Source organism: Nuphar pumila, chromosome 5, assembly GCF_984573655.1.
Source record: "Nuphar pumila chromosome 5, dmNupPumi1.hap1.1, whole genome shotgun sequence".
Lineage (NCBI taxonomy): Eukaryota > Viridiplantae > Streptophyta > Magnoliopsida > Nymphaeales > Nymphaeaceae > Nuphar > Nuphar pumila.
In genome coordinates, this window is record NC_143253.1 from 116,936,102 (window position 1) to 116,963,219 (window position 27,118).

At 36.4% G+C, this 27,118-nt stretch overlaps 1 protein-coding gene across 1 annotated transcript; it reads right to left on the bottom strand.

The window, feature by feature from the left end:
• Positions 1 to 1,600: 1,600 nt before the first annotated feature.
• On the bottom strand, positions 1,601 to 20,903 carry LOC149838301 (uncharacterized). The gene is made up of 10 exons (XM_090006507.1): positions 20,361 to 20,903; positions 18,593 to 18,690; positions 18,469 to 18,514; positions 6,858 to 6,940; positions 6,021 to 6,085; positions 4,228 to 4,289; positions 2,837 to 2,896; positions 2,601 to 2,633; positions 1,873 to 1,938; positions 1,601 to 1,791 (listed from the first exon to the last, which is right to left on the bottom strand). Exons 1-10 carry the CDS (start codon positions 20,751 to 20,753, stop codon positions 1,744 to 1,746), a joined length of 954 nt encoding a protein of 317 aa, XP_089862633.1. The 5' UTR covers positions 20,754 to 20,903; the 3' UTR covers positions 1,601 to 1,743.
• Positions 20,904 to 27,118: the final 6,215 nt, after the last annotated feature.

A 27,118-nucleotide genomic window follows, 5' to 3' on the forward strand; every position in this document is an offset into this window, starting at 1 on the left:
AGGAAAAAATGGGGTTGCTGCTTAAAAGGTATTATTTATACTAAATATTAGGTTAAAACACGATTTTCTATGAAAGTCTGGAAAATTTTCAGAAATTTCAAAACAAGTCTTCCTTAAAAACATGTTTTTCTAAACTAATTAAAATTAGTAAATACACTCCTAATCTAATTAGATTCTGAATTAGAAAAGTTCTAAACTAACTAAAACACTGAAAAATGCAGGACAAGTTCTAAAATGTGTGATTTCCTGTATTTTTTATTTTAAAACAATTTCTCAAAACTAACGATAAAAATAAATTTTTAATGCAATTTTTTCTACGGATCATGCATAAAATAAGACAAATAAAAAGCAAAATATATGCATGATCAATCTGGTCTCTTGAAGGAGTAAAAGACAAAAGGTGGCATCGGGATCTAGTACAGAAGTAGAGTATTGGGCCATGGCCGCTACAGCTAGCAAAATTATATGGATAAAAACATTATTGACTAAGATGGGTCTCATGTTCTCATCACCTATTCCTATGTACTGCGACAATCAAGCGGCAATTCATATTGCAACAAATATTTTGTTTCATGATAGAACAAAACACAGAGAGATAGACTGTCATTTTGTAAGAGAAAAAGTTCAAAATGAAGAAATTCAGACTCTATATACTCAGAGCTCAAACCAATTGGCTGACGGACTAACCAAAAGTTTAACCAAACAACAACTTGCTATTGCTCTTAGCAAGTGGGGCTGCTATAATGTATACGCCCCACTTGAGGGGGAGTGATGGAAAGCAAGGTGGCTCACCAGGCATCACGAAGGCATTGAGGAGGCTGTGATTTGTTTCCAGCTTTAACAAAATCTTGCATTATCTTATTGTTATCTTGTTATTATCACTTTATTGTTTTTATCACTTTACTGTGTGAAGGACGTTTTTTTTCATTTCTTAGTCTCTATAAAAGCCCTGTAACAGGGTGAATAGATCTCAATGAAATCTAAAAGAGTGTGATTTTGCCTGGCTGTGGATGTAAGATTGTTTGATCCTAACCACGTTAAATTTGTGTTTCTCTAATCTTTTCTTCACTTCATCAGTTCTTTTCTTCACTCGTACCGTTCAAGACACACCTATTCATACGATCTGGAGCACGGTTACTCATCCAAAAGGTTGGGTTCCGTCCGATTGATGTCCAAGAGCATTAATTTCAACCAATTGGAGGGTACTCTCGATTCTCCCATTTTCAATAATCGCTTGGATTTGCATATATGATTACAATCCCCACCTTGTTGCTCATTGTGTTCATTAAAATCGAAGCGATTACTTGAAGCTCCTTGATGCTCTTTACAAGCAGAATGGTCCTAAAACTTTTCAAGGTTACATGCCTTTTTATTTTTTTTGGTTTTTTCCTTTTTGAGCTGGTGATGGTCATTAACGTTTAACTGAAGAAGATGTGGCCTTTGCCCACCAGAGTATACCCAGCTTCAACCTTGTGGCAAGAACTCTCCCGAATCACATGGTGATTCTTTAATCTTCTTTTTTTTTTTGCCTTTTAAGACTCCAACACAAATGAAAAGATCATCCTTGACACGTCCCCCAACTACCATTCGAGGCTCAAAATTGTCGTGCAACAAGGACAACCCTTCTTTTGCTACCACTTGCCTTCTAAGCTTACATAAGTTTACAATATGAAGGGATCAATCACACTTTTGGAATCTATAATTACAATATCGAAGTTTCTAAGACAGCCTGTATCTAGAGGACTATTCAAGTTCGCCTCGGACTGATTCAAGAAGAGCAGACTCTTCTTCCTGCAGAAAATCCAATTTGATAACATTAGAATTCCATGATTTCAGAACATGTCAAGAAAAGGGAGGCTACCATTCACATACCACCAAAGCGTTGAACTCTGTCTCCTCATCAATGGCGCCAATTATGGCAGGGTCGTCCAAGAGTTCCTGCAATTTTCAAATTTAAACATTCACTAGTCTAGTAGCTTAATCTGTTCCAGAAAACCTAAGTGCTTGACAATCCCAAGTTACACATTTAGTAGTTTGTTAGCCTAACAGATTATCATCAAATATGGTCTGATTTTTTATCAATATTTACAGGCACCATAATACTATAAATTTTAAGGATAAAGATAAATATCCCAAGATATATGTATGGTTCTTTACAAACACTTTTAGGTTCTGTTTGGGAACCTTGCATTGAGGTGGAAACACGATTTCCATGTGTTGCCAAAATATGGTGTTGAGGATGGAGTTCACAAAAACATCCTCTTGTGGATGGTGTTGAAATGTGGGTGTTGGGGCCGCCAACTCCATTCCCTATGCAGTTTTTTGTCAACATCACTGCTCCCAAACAGCAGAGAGCACGAGAGCACTTGGGGAAACCAAACCACACCTCCAATTCAAGACTCCCAAATAGAGCCTTAGATTGAATTGCTACATAAAATATCATTCGTGCATAAGGGAGTTCATTTTTGACACTTGTTTCCCTGTGACAAGTCCGTTCATCCTTCATCACATCAAGCCCTTTTGCATGTTTCACATACTTGGGACACAACAATGACAGAATTATTCTACTGAGAGAAAAGAAATGAAATAAGACCACTTACTTCATCTGCAATTTGCAGGAAACCATTTTTATCCTGCATGGGCAGGTTAAGAAATTATTAGTACTGCATGCAACTAATTGCTTTCCTATTAAAACAGATTCAAATAGTTGCCACATGCTAACAGAACTGTAGCAGAAGGAATCATTACAAATAGCATGGACAGTTCATCTATATCAAATCAAGAAAGCAAATATTGCCATTTCTAATTCAAGGACGATGGTCAAGTTTCAATATACCTTCACTGCAACAAAAAGAAGCGGATCAGAGGGTGTGTAAATCATAAAATGAGTACCATCCTGCAGAATAGAACGCAATCAGTAATGTCTTACGATAGGAATTAAGATACCCATTGTAATAACATATTATAGCATGAACGTCCCTGTGACATAGCTTATATCTAATATGCAACAATCATTGGTGATATTTTCAAAATCCAATAAGTTCCAAAAACGAGATGTTTTCAAAAAAATCCTAAATTTAGAATATCACATTTTTATCATAATATCAACACAATATAAATGTGTCTTTATATTTTTTATTATTTTATAGCTTTTTTAACATTTTTTACATTCTGCTGATTTTCCTGGGATTTTCCTAGAAGGAAATTTAATTCATCAAAAGAATTCCCTGTAGAGATTCTCCCAGTAACATGATTTATGACATTGATACTGAGTAAATAGACTGATACTGTAGTCCGTGTTACTCCTGCAAAAGACAAGCAATATGACCTTATTGTAGCCTAACCATAGATAAGTTGGTATACATAGGAGTGTAAACTAGCCGAGTTCGAGAGGAGGCTGGCTCGGCTTGGCTTGGCTCATTCAAAAAATTAGTTGTTCAAGCTCGGCTCGAGCCAATCTTGAACAACTTTTGTCCAAACTTGGCTCGAGTTGAACTTGAGCTTGGCTCGGCTCGGCTTGAGCCGAGCATTTTTTATTTAAAAAAAATTTAATGTGCAGTGAAGATGGTGGGTTTCAAACTACCCACCTTCCTGGAAAAGGGTTAACACCTTAACCATTTAACCAAAGCCTTCTGATATGTTTACTTTGCAAACATAAATTATTCATATAACATATTGGGTGCATTATATAACTACACAAACCGAGCTTAATCGGGTTAATTGAGCTCAACCGAGCTTGCTTGCCTGATTAAGTTCGGCTTGTTTATCTACTTGAACGAGTTTGAGCCGAGCTGAGGCCGAGCCCGAGCTAGCTCGGCTCGTTGTGCACCCCTAGGTATATAGATAATGCACACGTGTGTGCATACACACATACACACACCAGACCTGTATTCTGTATAAAAAGCAAAATTCTAGACATCATAAATGCATCACATTAGCGTGGTATAAATTTTTGGATCCCAAAAGTTTAACATAATTTTTTTAGTCCCAGTACAGTCTACCAAATGATAGTGGCCCAAAAGGTTTAACTTAAGGCAGGAAAGGAAGGAGAAGAAAGAAAACAGTTATGTCAAGATTTTTAAAATCCCTTTGACAAACCGAAAGGCATAACACGAACAGTTGCTCCATATCAAAATCCATTGAACTTGGTTCACTCATTCTCCATTCCAGTTTGAAATGTAGTGTATGAACAGAAATTTCCCAGGAAGAAAAGCTTAGTAACCTTACCTGGTGGAAGCATGTTATTTCTATTCCTTCAGGAGGTAATCCATCTATGTCCTGACCATCATCTGCATGATTCAAGCACATGTTAGTTATTGCAATAGGTAAGGATGCAGTAACCAACAAGGGATAAAAGGATGCCGCTCTCTGCAGCAGCCAATAACTCACATACTGTTGCCAATGATATCCAGAATGGTTCTTATAATCATCAACAGGATATGATTCATTCCCAGTTTATACACCTTGTCCTAAGTGTTTAGACAAAAATATAAACCTAGATGGGATTGAAACCAAGCTCCAAATAGCAAAATTTATCAAATTATTATAGAAACAGTCATTAGCATATATGAGACAGTTACCAGGAAGCGAAATGGATGCAGGAAGTGATGCGTGAAGAGAAAGCGGGGAAGTGAGTGTTAAAAAGTAGTATGAAGCGTAAAGCGGGATTCATTTTGGAAGCGTGTGAGAAGCGAAAAAGGAAATGTGAAAGAAACAAGGGCAAAACAAATGGGAAGCAAGTGAAAAGCGAGAGGAAAGCGAACAAAATAAATAATAACATGAAAAACACAAAAAACAAAGGGAAAGCGAAAGAGAAACAAGTGGAAAACAAAAAGAACGCGAGAGGGAAGTGTGCTTCCCCCAAATGGGAAGCGAGTTTCCCCCCATGCTTCCCTCTTTTGGGGGAAGCGTGGTGCTTCACACTTCAGAAGCGTGCTTCCAGTAACTAAACCCCCCTTCGCCGGGGGGTGCTTGTGGAGGGTATGATATGAGACAACCTTTTCTCTCATCAACAACCCCCAAAAAATAAAAGAACAACAAACTAAAGAAGAAAGGACCGAAGTCCTCTAATCAACTAAAAGAAAAATGGCGAGCCACTCAGCAGGGACAAATATGTTTTAGAGGTTTCCCTAAACGATGCCTCTAGGTTTACAGAAAATTGAGGTAAAAAATGTATCATGGATAACAGCATTATAGGTCATAAAACATTTCTATTTTTCATAGACCCATTACAAATAGCATATTCTCATATGGGTTACACCAGAAAACACATTTTCACTATGTAGCAAAGATACCCATAAGAACCAATACGTGGCACAAGTTTGTAAATTTTTTGAAAAATAAGACATGAGGACGCTGATTTTTTAATTTCTAATTGATATAAACCTGTTTTTTATATTGTAATATATAAAAATGCCTTCTTTATTGAAATGTAAGTAAAACTATAAAAATTATTAAAGTATTAAAATAATGCCCATATCTATCCCAGTCAGCATGTCATAGCATGTTCCCTTTCTGTCATCAGAGACAACTAAGATGGCATGTCCCTTGTCATAGCATTTTCATGGGCTTCTGTTACAGCTGAATACAAATCTAGGCATGGGTCTGTATGGGGAAAATCCTATTTAATGCCAATCCCTAGGGGATTTTTTTTTTGTTTATTACACAGAGAAGCCACACTGGAAATTGGGAACCTGGACATGCTGGTCTTAGCCTGCCACACCTGCAGTCACTATCCTGGTGGCGTAAAAGTAAAACTCCATGCCTCCCCCCCCCAACTCCTAAGGAGCCTCCTGCTTTGACTTGCAGAAGAGGGCACCCACATGGGGCCTTGAACTCAGGGACGGAGGAGACCTCCCTATCCATGAGCTGGAGACCATGTGGGCAACCCCTTGGGGTCCCCTAGGGACTTAAAACATCCAAAAGATGGAAGTTGGGGGTCGGACCTAGCATATGGTTTTCAAATGACAGTCATGTGTGTGTGTGCAATCAAACTAACAGTATCATAAAGAAACTATTACCTGTACGAAATTCAAGTATATCTTCTTCACAGTAACAAAATCCTCCTCTCGCTGTATAGCAAAATCTGATGTTGTAGCACACACAAACAGCAAAGTAAACAAAATACATCATTGCCTGTGACGGCAAAGTGCAAACCTCTATAATGAGAAAAAATCCAGTTGGAAATTTGTGGTTGACTAATATTACATATTTCCCAAATCATTAGTATGGTTAGCAATATGCGAAATGGAAAAAAGAATTGTTAAACAACGAATATATGATTAAAAACATTTTGCACTAAAAAAAAAACGATGAAGAAATGCATAAAAGATGAGTTACAAAAAAAATCATCATATAGAATATGTGTGTTAATTTTGGTTTTAATTTTATAAAACATAAAAAAATGGACATGTCTCCTTGTAAATCAAGTTAGCGTATAGGAACTATCACATCTAAATTCAAGACTCAATGTGACCAGAACACGCGATCCAATAAAATTGGATCAGTATTTGAGCTTTTTCTCCTCAAAGTACTTATTTCTAAATACATTTTTCATGTTCTAATCTCTCAAAAGAAACAGTTTTTTTTATGGAGTTTCAATTTATTTTCTGGTTTTCAAAATTTTCTTGAAAAAGATGTCTTTTAGACAGTGTTTTGCTAACTAGATCATGACACCGAACACCAAGTCAATAACTAGATCATAAACCTGGATTAACAGAATAACGTTTGAGTTGCAAATCTCCCAACCTTGATGTGTATGTGTGTACATGTGTGCGTGTACCCACATGCTACATTTGCTGAAGAGAGTGCAGTCCATGAGAGGAGGGACCAAAAAACAAAAAGCCATATTTCTTTACCCGCTCAGAACCAGGTGCATATGTATCTTGGCAAGGGCATAAGCAGCAGCAGGAATAATTTCATCAATTTCATTGTCATTGAGCTGCAAGACAATTTGACTGCAGTTAAACCATACATCATCCCAAACAAGATAATAAGCAACTATTTTCCAAAGAAAGACAACAATAGGATAAGCTCCATAATTAAGATTGGAGATGTAGCAGGAGAAGCACACACACAACAAACAAACCATCAATTTAAAGTCCCAACTTTCATGGATAATCACAAGACAACCATAAATTTATACATCTAATGAATTTAAAGATAGCATGGTGATTTGATGAATTAATTGTTACCATCGTGGGAAAATAAATAAACTATATATATAACCAGAAGTCACTTTGATGTGCAACAATATATATTGATCTGATTGGCTATTTCCACGTGTCATTGCCACTTGATTGGCCGTTCCTATATCTCCTGGCACAACAAATTGTCAAGCTCAAACTGTACTGAATAATCAGGAACTGTGCATAATAACACATGTAGACACATTGTTGTGATTTTCGAAAAGCACAAATGTCCACTGCAACTAAACACTTCAGGTTAATAAAAAAAGAACACCAATTAGGTGAATAAGATTAAAGCAATTTATCCACATAAAGTACAGAAAAAGAGTTCACTTCCCAGTAGTTTCTTCTCAAGAAACTAGGCTTGACCTGCAATTGACATCCTGACACCATCCTTACACCACAGAGTGATAATAGACTTTGGTACCTTGCTGTTGATTCAGAGATGCTGCAGCAAAGAGGAACAAGAGAATAGAATTCTGAACAGATTTTTCTGTATTCACGTTTCCCAATGTGGGAATGTGTGGATCTCCTATTTTATACTAACTTTTTCTTGTCATTACAACATTACCCCATGATTATAGAAAGGAAAACATAACTGATGGGGGTAATAAAGTAAATACACAAGACTAATTAAATACACATGTGGGTATCAGACTTAAGCACATTGGATCTGGATCCAGATCCAATCACATTATAATACCCTCCCTCAAGTTGTAGATGGTTTTCACCATGGACAACTTGTTCTTGAGATATAAGAATCTCTGCGTTGTAAAGCTTTCCGTGAACAAATCAGCTATTTGATTTTCCGTTCCCATAAATTTTGCTTCTAATTCTCCATCTTCAATCTTTTGCCTGATGAAGTGCCGATCAATCTCAATATGTTTGGTTCTACCATGTTGAATTGGATTTATTTGACCTAGCTACTGTAAAAATCCCTACAAAAAGAGATTTTGTGTATAAACACAATGCTAGAAGTACGAAGGGAATAAAGGGACAAGGGAGAACTCTCACAAGTGCACAAAGGCACGGATACAAATGCACAAGAGCATAAAAAATATCAACTTCAATATATTGGGTCCCTAGAGGGGCTTTACAAAAGCTTGAAAGAACTCAAGGGGGGAACCCCCTATATATACAAAATGAGAGTCCATGGAGGGGCCCACAATATGATCGTTGGGACCCCTCCGACGGTTATAATTATAACCGTTGGAGGGCCCAACGATCATGTTGGGTGGGCCCCTCCATGTGCTAAAAAGCAAAAGAATAAAAAATAAAAAAAGAAAAAGAAAATAGAAAAGGAAAAATTACATACATATTCTCAAAAAAGAATGTGTAAAATTAGGTAAAATGACGAATATACCCTTACTGGGTAGGAATACATATTTATATATATAATTAGATAGATACATATTATACATATATATACGAGATATACATGTATATGTATCTCTTTATATATATATATATATATATAAGATACAATATAATTTAACACCCCCCCTCAAACTTATGGGTGCGATAACTGCAAGTTTGCCCAAAAGAAAATGAAACTGAGGGGAGCAAAGCGCCTTAGTGAAGAAGTCTGTTAGTTGATACTCCGATGTCACATATGAAAGATCAATGATTTTCAAATATTCTTCCCGAACATAATGGCAGTCCATCTCTATGTGCTTTGTGTGCAAGATATGATTTTTGGCAATGTATATCGCACTCTTATTATCACAACATAACTTTGACGGCTCTAGAATATGAACTCCCATATCTTCTAGCAGACGTCGAATCCATACTATTTCCATGGTTGTGGATGTCATGGCTCTATACTCAGCTTCGGTAGAGGATAAAGAGACCTTTTGTTGTTTCTTACACCTCCAAGAGATCAGCGATTCACCTAAAAAGATACAAAAACCAGTGGTGGAGTGACGATTATTAGGGTCACCTCCCCAATCAGAGTCAGTATACGCAATTAAATTTAATTCAGAGGATGAAGAAAGAAATATTCTCTTATTTGATGTTCCCTTTATATTTCTGATGATTCGAAGTATTGCACTCATGTGAACCGACGTAAGAGCATGTTGGAATTGACTTGCAATGTGAACTGCATGAGATACATCAGGCCTAGTGATGCTAAGATACATCAATGACCCAACCAGTTGTTGGTAAGGAGTAGAGTTATCCAAAATAATCCCATCATCGATCCTCATCTTGGATCCAACAACTTCGGGTGTTTCACAAATTTTGTAATAAGTAATGCTTGATCTGTCAATTATCTCACAAGCAAACTTAGTTTGGGATAAAAAATATCCTCTATGAGATAAAACAGCTTCAATGCCTAGAAAGTATGTCAGAAAACCTAAGTCTGACATCTCAAATTTTTCAGTTAGCACAGACTAAATTTTTTTAATTCCCTTGATATCATCACCTGTAATTAACATGCCATCAACATATAGCAGCAAGATTACAATTCATGCATCAAATTTCTTTACAAATAAGGCAATGTCAGTATAGCATGAGACAAATCTATTTTCTATCATTAAATTGTTAAATCGGTCATACCAAGCTTTGGGAGCTTGTTTTAGACCATAAAAAGCTTTTTTGTAAACGAAGAACTTTATCATTAGGGCAATCCATTCCAGGAGCAGTCATATAAATTTCTTCATTTAAATCTCCATTTAGGAAAGCATTTTTAACGTTAACGTTCATTTGATAAATGTTCTATTTTTTAATTGATGTGATGGTAATAAAGCATCTAACTGTAACCATTCGAGCAACGAGGACAAATGTTTCATCATAGTCTACCCCATATTCTTGTCCATATCCCTTAGCAACTAGACGCGCCTTATATCTCTCAAGAGTTCCATCAGTCTTGGTTTTGACTTTAAAGACCCACCTACATTCTATACTTTTCTTTTTTTTAGGAAGATCCTGAAACTTCCAGGATCTAGCTTCCTAAGAGCCCTTAGTTCATTTTTCATGACTTCTACCCATTCATTCATCTTTTTAACTTCTTCAAAAAATTTGAGCTCAACGTATGAGTGTATGGCACTAAGGCATGCTTTATGTTTGGGAGAAAAGGAGTCATAAGATATGAATCTAAAAGAAGGTCTCCTGTTTCTCTCAGTTCTTTGAGAACTTTCACCCAAGGTGATGGTTTCACTAGGTTCACTATATTTCTCTATAGCACTTTTAAAACTGCTTTGGTCTCTATACTTGTATACAACAGGTTCCCTAAAAGATCTATTATCAGCCTCATTATAGATAAAAGACGTAGGAGGATTGTTATTCTCTTCTACTTCATTTTCACTTGGTGTGAATTCCTCATCACTGATGCCATCATCTCTTGACAATATATCAAATAAAAAAGAATAATCCATATTGTGCTCATGAGATTCAGATTTTTCAAACCCACTAACATTTTCTAGAAAGCTTACATTTCTAGACACATAATTTATCATTCTTGATATCGTAGCACCAAAATCCTTTTTGAGTCTCGGAATACCCAAGGAAGGCACATGGAATGACTTTAGAAGAAAGTTTATCATTTTTATCTGTCAAAATAAAACATTTGCACCCAAAAACCCTTAACTTACTATAATCAGAATCTATTTTATACAAAATTTCAAATGGTGAAATTTTATGCAAATTTTTTGATGGAAGGCAGTTGATAAGATAGACAAATGCAAGGACGGCTTCGTCCCAAAATCTTTTAGGGATGTTTTGGGAAATGAGCAGGGTTCTGGTTGTCTCAATAATATGCCTATATTTCCTTTCGGCCAAACCATTTTGTTGGGGTGTTTGGGGACAAGATTTTTGATGAATTATCCCATAATTCTCAAGATAACTTTTAAAATCATTTGAAAGATATTCTCCCCCAAAATTTGTTCTAAGAATCTTTAAATTTTCGTCAAATTGATTCTTAATCATCATATGATAAGATTTAAATGTTGCAAAAACCCCGTGTTTATATTTGAGAAAATATATCCAAGTAAATCTAGAGAAATCATCCACAAATATTACATAATAAGAGAACCCTCCTTTTGAAATAATGGGTGTCGGTTCCCAAACATCTGAATGAACAAGTTCAAAAGGTTTTGTAGTAAACATGGATCTTTGATAATATGGCAAACTTCTCATTTTTCCAAGTATGCAATCATTACAAACAAATTTTTCTTTACATAAATGTTTGGCAAACGAAAGATACAAAATTTTTGTGACATTGGGGTGGGCAAGTTTTTTGTGCCATACATTAATGTCTCTGTGATGTAGCACATTACAAAAAGAATCTTTTGGAATTTGAAGAAGGTCCACATGGTAAAGATCTCCTTTTCTAGAGTCTTCCCCAATCAATTTCCCGGACCAGCGATCCTGTATCCAACATTTATCAGATGAGAATTTTATATCACATCCATAGTCCGAGAGTTGAGAGACAGAAAGTAAGGTAAAAAATACTTATTCTTTGCTTCTTATTGAGCTTTTTGGGGAAGATGTCATCAAATGATCCGGCATGGCAATAAGGCACTCGAATAATGAGTGAAAATTGGTTGAAAATTGAGTGCAACTACTATCATATTGTTATTTCGGTGGTATCTCTCGCTTGAAGCATCATTTAGCTGGGACACATCTAAATGTTGGGGCTTGCACGTCAAGGTCTCTGTTTGATGCCATAACATGATAAAGCCAACAATTACTTACTAGTTTGAAAGAAAAAAGACAAGAAAAAGGGATGAATGAGGCAGAAATGGGGTATGTGCAACCCTGAAAGGACGAAGATGAGCTCCCTACTTCTGACCCTAGCATAGCATTAAAAGTAAAAAGTTATGCAACAAAGGAAAAATGTATGGTTGGTGCTAGTAGTAATGTCTCGGGCACAAAAAGAAGAGTAGGAGAGAGTTTTTTCAGAGGAGGTAGAGCTAGAGGCTCTATTAGGTGTTTTTTTTCTCCTAGGACTGCCCCTAGAGCGCAACCTGACATTCATACTGCTATGACTCCTCAGCATTTAATCGATCAGTCAAATGTCGTAGTTGAAAGATGGTTTTATGATGCTTGCATTACTTTTAATGCAGAAAATTTATTTCATTTACAGTCATGACAAATGTTATAACCAGATTGAGCCTGGATACAAGATGCCTTCATATCATGCTTTGAAAAGAAAGATTTTAGATGCTAACGTGAATAAAGTGAAGGCTTATTGTGATGAAATGAGGTAGACATGGAAAGAAACTGGGTGTAGCATCATGGCAGATGGGTGGACAGACAAAAAGTCGACTTTAATACATTTTCTTATTTATTGCCTTAAAGCCTAAAGGAACCATGTTTTTAAAATCAATTGATTTGTCTAATACGCCCAAGACAACAGATATATTGTTGAGGGTTTTTTAACAGGTTGTATAAGAGGTTCGATGTCAAAACATTTTACAGATCATTACTGATAATGCAGCGAATTATAGGGGTAGCAAGTAAAGAACTGACAGAAAATTATGAGTCATTATTTTAAACCTCGTGTGCTACTCATTGCATAGACCTCATGCTTGACGACATTAGCAGCATGAATGAGATACGACATAAAATTAAATACTACCAAAAAATTACAAAAATTATTTATAATCATGCATGGGTTTTGAACTTAATGAGGATGTATACTAATGGTGCTGAGTTGATTCGTAACGCAGCTACTAGATTTGCTAAGAAATTTTTGACAGTGTAGAGTCTTGTAAAGAATATAAGTGCACTTAAAAAGATGTTTTCCTCATATAAGTGGAATGCATATCCCCGTTCCCAGAAAAGAAAGCTAAGAGAAATTGTAGATATTATATTAAGAAGTGAATTCTGAGATTCATGTGTAAAGTTGTTGAAAATCACTATACCTTTGGTGAAGGTGCTTCAATTGGTTGACAGCGAAGACAGACTAGCTATGAGTTATCTTTATGATGTCATGGATAAGGGAAAAGAGGTCATTAGAGATAATTTAAATGGAAAAAAAAATTATATTTGCTTATATGAAATATCATCAACCTCTTCACGTTGCAGTGTATTATATAAATCATGCATTTAGATACTCTCATACATTTAAGATGGACAAGGAAGTCAACAAGGATCTCTTGGATTGCATTGAAAGGTTGAACCTTGATTATGGCATTCAAGATCAGATTTATAAGAAAATAAAAATTTACGACAATGCATTATATGATATGGAGAGAGTTGCAGCAATGTGAAACCGTACCACGATGCAATCAGGTAATTTATTTGTCTATTTCAATTTTAATTTCATATTGTTATTTAGTTATGATGTTTTGCATGATTGTATAATTTATATCAGTTATTGCCTTATTGATTTCTTGTTTTCTTGTTTTTTCAGGCATCTGGTGGACTAAGTTTGGAAGTGATGTTCCAAACTTAAGAGCTTTTGTTATTCGCATCCTAAGTCAAACATGCAGTGCAAGTGGATGCGAAAGAAATCGGAGCATCTTTGAGCATATTCATACAAAGCGAAAAAACAGATTAAAACACAAAAGGCTAAATGACCACAAGTATGTTCGCTATAACCTACAACTGAGTCAAAGGTAATTTTAAAATTATAAAGTTTTTTTGCCATATTCATGTGTTAGTTAATATTTTTTTATGCATACAAAACTCAACTAATTTTAAATTTTTATGTTATCTTTTTAGGCAAATGCAAAACTTGTCATCAAAGAGGCACCAAGAACAATTTGATCCCATCAATTTAGAGAACTTCGATGTATTGGATGAATGGGTTCAAGAAAAAGTAGACCTCCAAATAAAAAGGATATTCAATGGATAAACGTGGAGAAAGTTCAGGACATAGATGACGAACACCCCACGTATATTGGAGATGATTTGAATGTCAGAGGAGAAGAAGAAGATAAAGATAAAGAATAAGAAGATAATGATGATAATGATTATTGATGGTATACTTATTAAAAACTTGGTTATGTATTATAATTTGTAACTGTTAAATATTCATAAACTTGGTTTGTTTTACTTTTTGATGAATCTTGTGACATGTTCTTAATTGAAGATATTACTATTTTGCATTGTTCTTGTGAGATTTGATGATTGATGATGTGTTATAGCTCATAGAGATATAAATGCTTCACATGTGATTTTATGGTTGCATTTTGTGTATTTCATCATTGTTTTGTGTGTTATGATTTTTCATAATTTTTTTTATTTTTTAGAATTTTTAAGTTTTTCTTCAAAATTTATGATTTTTTACAATACGATATGTATCTTATTTTGGGCCCGAAAAATACAAGTTATGATACGATACATTCAACCTTGCTTTTACCATGTTAAGGAATCAATTCAGAAAACTTATCTACATTACCACCGATATGATTTGTCGCATCAAAATCAATATACCATATTCCGTACTCATTTTGTTTCAGATTCAGCCCGGTAAGTGCTGCCAACAATACGTTCTTGTCCAAGGTAATGTTGGTGAAACTACTAGTCAGTCTAGTCCCACTCAATTGAGCCTTCAGTTGTTCTTAATTTCTACCCGCTTGTTTATTCTAGAACGTGCTATCATCTGAGTTGTACCTGAGATCATCTTTGTACCAACAATTCGCCTTTATGTGGTCAGGTTTCTTACACAAATAGCAAGTAGAAACACCATGTCTTTCTTGATTATTCATCAAGGGAAGCATAGTAGGTGTGGGTAACAAACCACATCCACCTTCATTGTTCCTTCCTCGACCTCTACCTCTACAAAAACCACAGTCCCTTCCACAGGAAGACCCCGTGAAGAAGACAACATGTGTATCTCCTTGACCTTTGTCAACATTATTGGACAACCCTTTAAGTGACATCTCATAATCAAGCAATTTGGATCTCAGATTCTCAAAGGTTGGAAGCTTCTCAAGGCATGACATGATGGTAGCAAGGACGTGATACTCTTAACTTAGCCCATTAAGGGCTTGCTGCACTTTGTCCTTATATGAGACTTCACACCCAATAAGACCAAGTTGATCGGTTATGCTCTTAATCTTGTTTAGATAATTCAGGATACTGATATTACTATCCTTCAAATTCAAAATTCTCACTTAAAATACATAACCTCTGACTCATATTTAAGAATATGTTTGAGCCAAGTGTATCCACAACTGCATGGCAGTGCAATCATCTGGTATCCCAATCAAAACCTCCTAAGAAAGAGTGAAAGTGATGTAGGCAACGCTTGATCCTTCTTCATCCAATTGATAAAGTCATGATTTCTAATCTGCCTATATTCAACAATATATTCCTTCTTATCTTTGTCTTGCTGCAAAACAAACTCCGGCGGGTCCAAGACAGAGACATCTTGGTGTCCCAATAGATCTGACTCCTTATAAAAGGGGTAATTTGTCTTTTCCAGATCAAAATTTTTGAATTATTGAGTTTTTCTGAGATCAGACTTTATCAATGACAAATTTGGAGGAGATTGAAAAGTAGGATCCATGACATGATACACATAATAAAGATGGAAATAAAGAAGAGTAACGTAGGAATAATTCAAAAAAGAAGACGAGAAGGTTGAGAAATGAATGGGAAAAGATAACCTACTCCACGTAAGCAATCATTATACGAGCAATAAATGAGAACATAAATATTGCATGTTTTTTTTGCAGTACCAGAAATTCAGATCCCCTGTATTGACAATGTTGTTTTGATCAATATGATTGCAGCAGCAAAATTTTTAACGCAGGTGGATGTAGGCTTATTAAAGTTAAAGATGCTACCAAGAAAGGGCCCAAAGTTCACACAAACTGTAAAAGGATTCAAATAGTGGACAGATCACAAGAAAAGTGCACATAGATCAAATTTGATATACAATACTCGAAATCAGATATGATATGTGATCTTTAATATCTCAAATTCAATCTTGAATAGAAAGGGAAAAAGATCCCTAACTTGAACAAGTTAGTGATATAATATGATAAACCAACAAGAAAGAAGAGCAATTGGGAAACAAGTTAAAGAGTGACAAAAAAACAATTAGAAGGAAGAAATAACACAAAGGAGAAACGTGGGGAAGAAGATAGATCTGAAAAACAGGACAGAAGAAGAGATCTGGAAAAGAAACAGGATATAATAAGAACTTACCTTGGATAACTCTCATCAATGAAACCCTGCTCTGATACCATAATAGACTTTGGTACCTTGATTCAGAGATGCTGCAGAGAAGAGGAAGAAGAGAATAAAATTCTGGACAGATTTTTCTGTATTTGTGTTTCCCAATGTGAGAACCGTGTGGATCTCCTTCTATTTTATATTAACTTTCCCTTTTGTGACATTAAAACATTACCCCATGATTATAGAAAGGAAAACATAACTGATGGGGGTAATAAAGTAAATATACAAGACTAATTAAATGCACACGTGGGTATAAAGACTTAAGCACATTGGATCTGGAACTGGATCTGGAACTGGATCCAATCACATTAGAATATCACATTACAATAGCCCATATTTGTCTAGTAACCCCCCTTTTTAGGTTGCAGAACTGGTGGTTGAGTAAAAGATGCTAAAACTTAATCCAATGTTAGCAGATGGAGGCAGTCCATAGGGAGATGGTCTTTTTCATCATGAATATTAAGGGAGAAGGAAGAGCCTTGTTATGTCTATGCATTGGGATGTGTGCCGGTTATGAATTAAAAAACTGATTCATGAATATATGGTGTCCACCATAATTGACTATCATGACTGGGTTGGACACGAGTTTGACTGCGACCTCACTGAATAATAGTGAACATGTTGAATATAGTGTCAGGTTGTGTCACCAAGGACGCATATTAAAAAACTCATACCTAACATAGGCTTATCGCTAAAAGCCTTTAAGGCCTTTAGTGGCGGTCGCGGCGGCCGCTAAACAACCTTTTTGCTGAAATTTTTTTCCGCCGCTGATCGCACAAGGGATTCGTCTAATGCCCATCTGACGATAAGGCATCTCTCTCTCTCTCTCTCTCTCTCTCTCTCTCTCTCTCTCTCTCTCTCTCTCTCTCTCTCTCTCTCTCTCTCTCTGTATATATATATATATATAGAGAGAGAGAGAGAGAAGGTTGGGTGATCATTAATTTAGTTGATAACATTTTACTTAAAAGAAAATGACAGCCATCTTATCTTAATTAAGAAGCTGAGTCAAATGTGATAATGAAAGAGGTTCAAAAATGGCAGATATACTAGTAAATTGCACTATCTTTTTGCAGAGGGGTTCCAGTTCAAACCTCATGGGGACTTTCCCATTTTGCCTGTCAGAAATATCCTCAAATATTTCCTTTTAAATGTTCTCTCTGTGGGAGTTTATTTATGAACTGAAAAACTATAATTTTCTGAATTTTCATCTAGATCCATATTAGGGATTGTGTTGGTGGTGTGATCTAAACTTGACACAAGCTCCAACAATATATTCTTATATTTTCGCATTTTAGGGATTTTTATAACTGTTTAACTATTTGTTCATGAGGCTAGCTTCTTGCCTCCTTTGGGTTGAATGTCTTACCTAGCTAAATGTTTTAACAAATCCCAAATAAATATATTTTGTTCAGAATTTTGAGTTATAGATTGTCATCCTGCAAGATAAAGAGAAGAAAGCTGTGAGGATGGGTATGGCATCCATTCATGACTCTGATGGCAGATTTTAGTGGAGAGGGAAAATAAGATCTAGGAGAGTACAAAGATGTCACTGTGACATGAGTCCACTCCCAAACATGATTTTGGGATTTCCTTGATTGAATGGCTTCCGTAGTTCCTCGTTTGTCATTCAGTCTAAGGAGGAGATACTCGCTTGCCAAAAGAATTTTTTGTTGACTGTTGCCTTCATTTTTGGCCTTTTGTCTCCCTGGTTTTTCATAAAGTTAACACTGCCATATTGCTTCTTTATCTATTCCTGCTTTCTATGAACTCTGCTTTTTTTGCAGAACCAAAGAAAGGGCGAAAAAAAAAGTAACTGAGTGCAATAAAGATTCAGAAACTTATCATACTAGTATAGCATTTATCTCAATAGGAGAAAAAGCACATGGTCCAGCTATTTATACAATTACACAAACTAAAAAATGCAGAAAGTAGGGTACAAAAAGAAGTATGATATGAGCTGATGCATCACCTTTCATCAGAAAAAATATCATATGAATTACACTGACTTACAGCACATGAATACACATATGCATTTTAGTAGGAACAGAAAACATTAATAAGGTAAAGAGGTGCTTCTAATGTTCTAATGGAGGAGCAAATTCGCTTAATAGAAGCTCATTATATAAAAATAATGAAAAATTAGACATACAGCAGCCCAGCCGTCAAAGTTTGTGCTTTTCAATATCTGAACAGGACTGCAAGCACAAAATCACCATAATCAGATACAAAATGCAGATAGTGTGTTTTACTAATTGCAGTAGTTGTTCACATACGTATCAACAGGGCACAACAGCATACACTCATCTCCCTTTGAACTGTAGAACACTCTCCTGACAATACATTCTAAAGGTTGACTATTCGCAGAATCAACCTGCACAAACAAGGATAAACTTTTAGACAAAAATGGATAGGATATCAATCACAGTCCACCATAAACCAAATATATTTTGCTTATTAGATAACATACAAATCAAGGCATGATATATCATCAGATAAGTTTTCTAAGCATGCAGACAAATCAATGGCATGGTTTGATGCAGTCTACGCATCCAAAAACAGGATCAAGACTTGGGGAAAGGCAAAGCTGTGTGCTATGTATGTTGTTTTCAGCTAGCATCTAAGTGCTAAGGATACGGCAAGTAACGTAAAATGCAAACGGAACAAGCTTACATCATATACAGGTATTGCTACTGATCCAATGTATACCATGTTTGTTCTGTGAATTTTATTATCAACAACTGAAATTATGACTTCTAGCAACTTATCCAAGATGACAAAATGAAAGTCCTTAGCTCCCAGAATGAGAAAAAAGAAAGAAGAGAGACCGGTCAGTTCTCAACTTATCCTAATTAGCCAATATTTGGAAACTTTGTCATAATATGAACAGAAGAACACATGAATCAAGGCACATGTATATGAAAACAAAAATGAAGCAGTGATACAATTTATACCAGTCAGAGTATATGAGCAGTTGGGTGCATGGATATTATCAATTTAAATAATAAATAAGAAACCTACAGATTAATCAGGGAGAAGAAGCACCATCTGCAATAATCATGCTACTCAGCCACAACTTAGACTTGCTTATTTTCTTTCTTCTCTCTCCTTGCCACACTTCATTGTTGTAAAGATTAGTTTTATGTTTTTTTAATTTATTTTATTTATTCATGTGAAAAGTTATAGTTTCATTATACAGCAAGCATAGGAAACTTTGCAAAATTACAATCAAATAAGCACGAGGTTGAAAATGTGCTCTATCAGAAAAGGCAGACTCATTCCCCTACAGCTTCTGGGATTGGCAGATGTGCCTTTACTAGTTATGCACGGTATTCAAAGAGTCTTCTTTAAAACACACCATACTCAATCATCTAGAACTCCAAGTTTAGCCACAGCTAAACTAGTTTGTTCTTCTTGATATCTTTGTTCCAACCATCCACCAACCAAGCAATAATTATCCTAACACATTTTTAGGATAACAAAAAAAAACAAGAAAAATCTTCTCTTCCAAGCAAACTAAACTTAAACATGAAAAAACTCACATTTTGTAGAATCCGCCAAATCAGACCATCCAACCAATAAACGTGTGATAACTATGTGGTTTCTCAGCAACTTATATCCTTACTGCAAGAATGATGGTTATAAAAGAGTTTGTTGGTCGTATCATGTAAAGGTCGTTATTACTGTTCATCCCATACCGTTGAGTTTCACTCTGTTATGACAACTCTATATACTCCCTTTCTTCATACAAAAATATCATTGTAATGAACAAACGTACAAAGACCTCAAGGGGTTGCCTACACCACCTCCGGCTTGCAGATAGAGAGTTTTCCCCCTATCCCAAGTTCGAATCCCCATGTAGGCACTCCCTTCCGCAAGGCAAAGCAAATATACAACTCATACATGCCACCAAATATGCGCTATATATTCATGTTGGTATCTATTTTTATGACTATATACCATCAAACTATGCACTGCATTCATGTTGGTATCCATCACTATGCCAATATGGAGAAGAAGAAGCCTAAAAGAGGAGGAACATACAATGATTACAATCCGCCTCGAAGAGGCCATGACAACCCTTCCATCAGCATCAAGGATAAAACCAGCAGGGGGCTTCGGAAGGGGAGGTAGAGGATGTTGGTCGACCGAGTTCGAGGGGGAAACTTCTTCGGTTCTGTCATCATCGGAAACGGACACGAGAGCGGTGGTCTTCACCGGAGGAGGCTTCCTCTTAACGTTGTTGTTGCCTCCGTTGTCGGTCCTCTTCTTCTTAGCAGAAGAGGAAAAAGAAGAAGAAGAAGAGGACCCAACTTTCTGTTTACATGAAGGGAAGGTGGAGATGAGCTTTTCCGACCGAGAGAGAGTGCGGAAAGAGCGGACCAAATGGGTAGAGGGGCGAAACCAAGGGGTGGAGTACGGCGTCGAAGCAAACATTTCTGGGATTTTCAGAAGGAACTCATTCACACAAATTCTTTGAAAAATGAAGAAGAATAAGAAGATGGAAAGATTTGGAGCTTCACTGTCAGCTACACCTCCCTGCTCCACCTCTGGATTATGGTGTGTGTGTGCGCGCGCACGAGAGGGAGAGGGAGATATCGCGATATTTGGACTCATGAAAAAATCTGGCTAAACAATGGTTACTGTCGACAGTGTGGTACCATCTAATAGACTTCATTTTCCAACAATTTTATTGAATTTTTGTAAATCAAACATTGTGGTATATATATATATATATATATATATATATATATATATATATATATATAGAGAGAGAGAGAGAGAGAGAGAGAGAGAGAGAGAGACGGAGAAATCATCCCCAAGATCAAAGACCTAGCTCATTAGCTCTGCCTACCGTACTTACGTTCATTGTCCTGTCATCAGAAAACTCTCTGGGCTTACCCCTTGCTTGCCCCAATAAGTCGCCAGACTTTGGCTTGCACAAGAATGACGCTCATGTGATTTGAACCTAGACCGCCTCCTAGTGGCCTAGGCTCCATCCCACTATGCCAAACCCCTTTGGGGCAAACATTGTGGTACATGAATGAACTATGTGGTTTATTTAGTGAGAAACCTATTTGAGTAGGTGATTTTTTTTTTTTATGATGAAAACTTTGGTCGAAGAAAAAAAAAACTCTGGTGGAGCCCCACAACCGCCTTGCCTTAAGTAGCCCCACCTTTGAAAGCTACTGACACTTGTGCACCAGTGGGGGTTTTATCCAATGCCTTCATCTCATCACCCTCACAACAAGCCTGCTGGCCACACGGGAGACCCATGCACCATTGGGGTTTTATCCTTAATAAACGTACAATTGCAACCTATTTAACTCAAATTGATTACATAGATGTGATCAGCACGGCTTATTTACTAAGGATTGAACTTTGTATCATGGTGTTTTAATGTAAGAACATGAATTTTTTTTTTGAGTAATAGATTTTTTGGTAGATTGTAGGCTGATGGTTTTTTAAGTCCTTCAAAAGACTGCTCACATGTCACAATCGCACCATTCAACCATTCAATGCTCGTTTTTTTATTGAAAAACATATAGATCACTAATGTCAGATGTAATATATATAGAGAGAGAGAGTCACATAACCAGAATATGAGAACTAGAATTATGCTCATTTCCAACACTTTTTTTTTGCAAATCCAACCATGTGGATGTGTTTGACATGGTAAATTTGCTAAAAAACAACCATTGGATGGTGTATTTTTTTATGAAAAAATGTGATTTTTGAATGCTTGAATATTTAGGATTATGAGTTAATGGTTTTAAAGCCTTAAAAAATCTTGTTTATGCATCAAAATTGGGTGATTCAAGATCGGGTTCTTATAAAACCATGCACCTAGATCACATCCTAATTATGCTTAGATTCAAGAGGAAATAACAAAAAAGCTATGAAAACAGTGATTCACACATTAATTATCATATTCTAGTGACTATATATATATATATATATATGTATAAAAAGAAAATTAGTTGCTACTCAATAGTTTTGTACCTTCAGCAATGAACATCTTTGCCCTACTTTCATTTGCAAAGTAAAGGTTGGAGATTGAAACCCCCACATTGTTACAAATGATCATGAACAACAATGCACATCTTTTAAACCTAGGACTCTACCATAACCTACCTAGCCCTTCAGCTCTTCGATCATGATAGGGAGTTTGCCCCTACTATTAGTTAGGAGACAATATTCAAGTTTTCAGAACGTTGGCAGTTCCCCTTACTCGGCATATAAGTTCATCAAAATGGTGAAAACCCTTAGGCATGATCATGCTCTGCTATGACGTTTAAGGCAGATGTCTTCTTCTCCTTACGGCATGAAGAGTTAAGAAAAAAAATAGCAAAAGCGCAGTACCTGAGTAATGACTCCAACATTCTGTCTTATTGTTCTAGTAGAAAGCCGACATATTCCAGTTGAAGACAGCTCAAAACCCATAGGGGGTGTCCCTTGGGCCTTAGTGAACTTCACCAACATGCCAACATCAATGGTGTCTAAGATTATTATTTTTTTTTTAATCAAAAGTTGTTCTCCCAACATGTAGAAGACCAGCTAGTTGAGCTTTTTTTTTCATGCTATTGGAACCTATGTTTAGTTTAGAGGAAAATCGGGAACTCCAAACTCTTGTCATGTTTGTCAAGGCAATGTTGTTTTCCGCACATAGGGGGTGTCCCTTGGGTCTCATTTACCATTTTTCATAAGCTCTATTTCAGCCAGTGCCTCCTTTCAATTAATACATTGTGATTTATAGGGAAGATACCAAACCCCTTCTACTTCAGGTGTTCATTATTTTTTAACCATTGTTTATGATTTTTCTAGAAATATTACCTAATGAGATATAAATTTGAAACTTTGCAGCTTATGCAAGATTTTTTTTTCTATGATCAAAACTCAAATTGGTATTCGAATACAACATCTTTGAAGTAATAATAGAACTGTATTTTTTCAATAATATGCAGTCTTTCTTTCATAATCAAGGGGTAGTACATCAACATAGTTGCATCTATACACCCCAACAAAATAGAGTGGTAGAACGCATACATCGTGATGTCTTGAATATGTCACGTGCCTTACGGTTCCAAGGTAATCTTTCCATTAAATTTTGGGGAGAATGCATTCTCACAGTTGTATATTTATTTAACTGTGTTCTTACCAAGGCTTTACTTGGTCGAACTCCTTATGAGGTTCTTTTTGGCAAAAATCCTAGTTATAAACATTTTCATGCATTCAGATGTTTATGCTATGCCCACAACATTCATCATTCGTATAAGTTTGACACTCGTGAAAAATGATTTGTGTTCATTGGATATCCTCATGGCTAAAATGCTTATCGAGTATATGATCTTGACAACCAAACCATCTTTACCAATAGGGATGTGATTTTTTCATGAGAATATTTTTTCCTTATAGAAAATAGTTGATGCATGAGAAGATGATGGGGGTGTGGTTTTACCTATACCAATTTTTTATATATCTCAAGAATCTAATAATGACCCTATTTTGTTAACTGATACCATGACACATCACCATAATCCAACTTCAGAGCCCAACCAAGTCGTGTTACCTGACCAAGCTCATGTGCAAGATCCTATCATGACCTAATCCAAGCGCCACATACGGATTCAGACCAGAACCAAAGGCATTCGACCAGGACAAGATTTCAACTTGGGTATCTCAAAGATTATAGATGCCACACCACCGTACAAGCCCCTTCACCCAGGACGGACACGTTTAAAGGAACTCAGTATCCTCTCGTTCATTTCTTGTCTTATAATAAATTTTTGGATTCTCACAAAGCCTTCTTAGCATCCATCACCCAGACCATTGAACTTAAATCTTTCATTCAAGCGATTCATGATCCTAAATGAAAATAGGTGGTGGCAGCTGAAATTCAGGCATTAGAAGTTAATAGCACTTGATTGTTTGTTCCCCTTGCCTGTTGATAAAAAGGTCATCGACTATAAATGGGTTTATAAAGTCAAATGTCGTTCAGATCAATCTATTAACCTATATAAAACCCGCTTAGTTACTAAAGGTTATATTCAGATTGAAGGGCTTGATTACAATAAGATTTTTGCACCAGTTGCTAAACTTGTCACTATACGATGCTTCATGGAACTTGTTGTCATCTTCCAATGAGTTGTCTACTAATTTGATGTCAGCAATGCATTCATGCATGGTGACTTAGAGAAGGAAGTATATATGAATCTTCCTCCCATATTTTCTAGCAAGAAGGAGCCAAAAGTTTATCACTTGAACAAGTCCATTTATGGACTCAAGCAATCCTCATGTAATTGGTTTGTGAAGTTTTCATCATCTCTTAAACATCTTGGTTTTACACTATCAAAGGCGGACTACTCATTATTCTTCAGAAACACCCTAATTGTCCACGTGTTCATCCTTGATTATATCGACAATATCATTATCGTCGATGATGATATTGCATATATTGACCACCTCAAATAAACCTTGAACACTTTATTCCACATTAAGGATCTTGGGAAGGTAAAATATTTTTTGGGACTTGAGGTGGCACAGTCCAAACAAGATATTTTTCTCTCTCAACGAAAATATCTTTTGGATATTCTCACTGATAATGGTTATCTTGGAGCGAAACTACTCGCCACACCAATGGATCTCTATACTAAACTTGACAATGAGCATGGTGACGTTCTGCATGATGCCACCACATATTAACGACTTGTTGGGTGACTCATTTGTCTCACCATCACCATGCCCAACATTGTTTATTCTGTGCATATTCTTAGCTAATTCATGCATCAGCACAGAGTTCCCCATATGCAAGCAGCTCTCTGTGTCTTAAAATATCATAAAGGGATGTTTGGCAAAGGTATACTCCTCTCTTCCTCTTTAAATATTCATTTGACCGGTTATTGTGATTCAGATTGGGCCTCCTACCTGATGGCCCAACACTCCACATCAGGTTATTTCATCCTCCTTGGCGACAATCTCATCTCATGAAAAATGAAAAAGCAAACCACAGTCGCTCGATCCTCGACTGAAGTAGAATATCGGGCCATGGCGTTAGGAATGTTGTGAACTAACTTGGCTAAAATTATTACTTATTGTCGTTCACAACCCATGATGTTATATTGTGATAATCAAGTTGCATTACATATTGCCGATAATCCAGTGTTTCATGAGCGGACAAAATACATTGAGATTGACTGCCATGTCATTCATGACAAGATCTAGTGTGGTGATTTATGTACCTAATTTGTTTTGAATGTTTCACAATATACAGATATCTTCACCAAACCATTGGCGCATGATTCATTTCATTGGCTCAATAGTAAGTTGGGGTTGTTGAACCCACACGCCCCACCTTAAGGGGGAGTGTTAGAAATTCTTATCTTATCTAGCCATTGGATCGGATAACCAAATGCTGGATGTGATAACTGTATCATACGATTCCCACAATATGTGCATATGGCTTCCATGATTTCGACCAAATACACATATCCTGATAGAGGATAATAGGATGGAATCTTAATTGTTTCATATGATTCCTATTTTCTCTCTATATGTGATGTTTTCATATTCTCTCTTTGTATTTTATATAAATCATAAAGTGTATCAAAGATGTGAATAATACTATCAAAACTTTTTTTCCCTCCACCCGACCTCTATGCATTCTTTCAATTTGTTATAATTGTGCAATTGTTCTCTTGTGACTTACATTGTAAAGTTGTGTCTAGAGTTTGTTTTGCTTTTGTTGAGTCTGATGTAAGTTGCCCGGTTCAGATGAATCAATACCTCGAAGGGACAACCTGTATACTTGAACTGTAATGCACATGCGGGCAAATTTATGAATGAATAAAATGTGTTGAGCTTTCTTTTGTTCACTCTTATTGTGATTGCAATTATTCTCCCTTTATTCTCTCTTACTCTCTTGCACTTTGATTATAAGCTTCTGCGATTGCAAGTGAGCCATAAGTAGGCTTGCAGTGGTAAGGAAGGACCGTCACGTCGCGCTGGCCTATTGAAAAAAATAGGCCTATGACAAGTGGTACTAGAGTTTGTTCTTATGTTGGAGAAGGGACTCCACAGACTATATCGACAAACGCACCGACATGCTGTGATTTGTGAGCAAGACATTGTGGCACCCTATCAAAACTTGCGTAACACCAAAGGCAAGACAGTTGACGAAGTTGAGAAGATGAGTTCACCTCAGAGCTAAGAGCAGATGGCTGCAACTGTCAACAGGCTAGTGGAAGATGTGACTTCGTACAAAAAAGCGATTTCATGCGCAATTGAATCATTCAGTAGACTGAATGATATGGTGATGAGACTAAAAGAGCAAGTGATCTTGTTGATGAAACATGTCACTTCGTTGATGACAACAATGGCCAACTTGCAGACTGAAGTAGGGGAGCTTCAGTTGAAGAACCACACATTGCAGCAAACAGTGACCATAAATAGGGAAAATTGTGAGAGGTCATCAAGGATTGATGCAACAAGACCAGCTAAGTTCAATGGTTCTTGCGACAGCAAGGCCATTGAGAACTTCTTGTTTCAAGTAGAAGACTACTTGGATATTCAAAATGTGACGCTTGAAGATCTCAAGATCAATGCTACAACAACCCTACTAGATGAAGATGCTATCACTTGGTGGAGGTGAAAGCGTAATGACATGGAGAAAGGTCAATGCGTGATAGACACCATTTACGACTTCAAAATAGAATTGTGCAATTACTTCATGCTGATGAATGCACAAAGACATGCTTACAGAATGGTGTCAAATCTTAAACATACTGGGTTGTTACAAGACTATG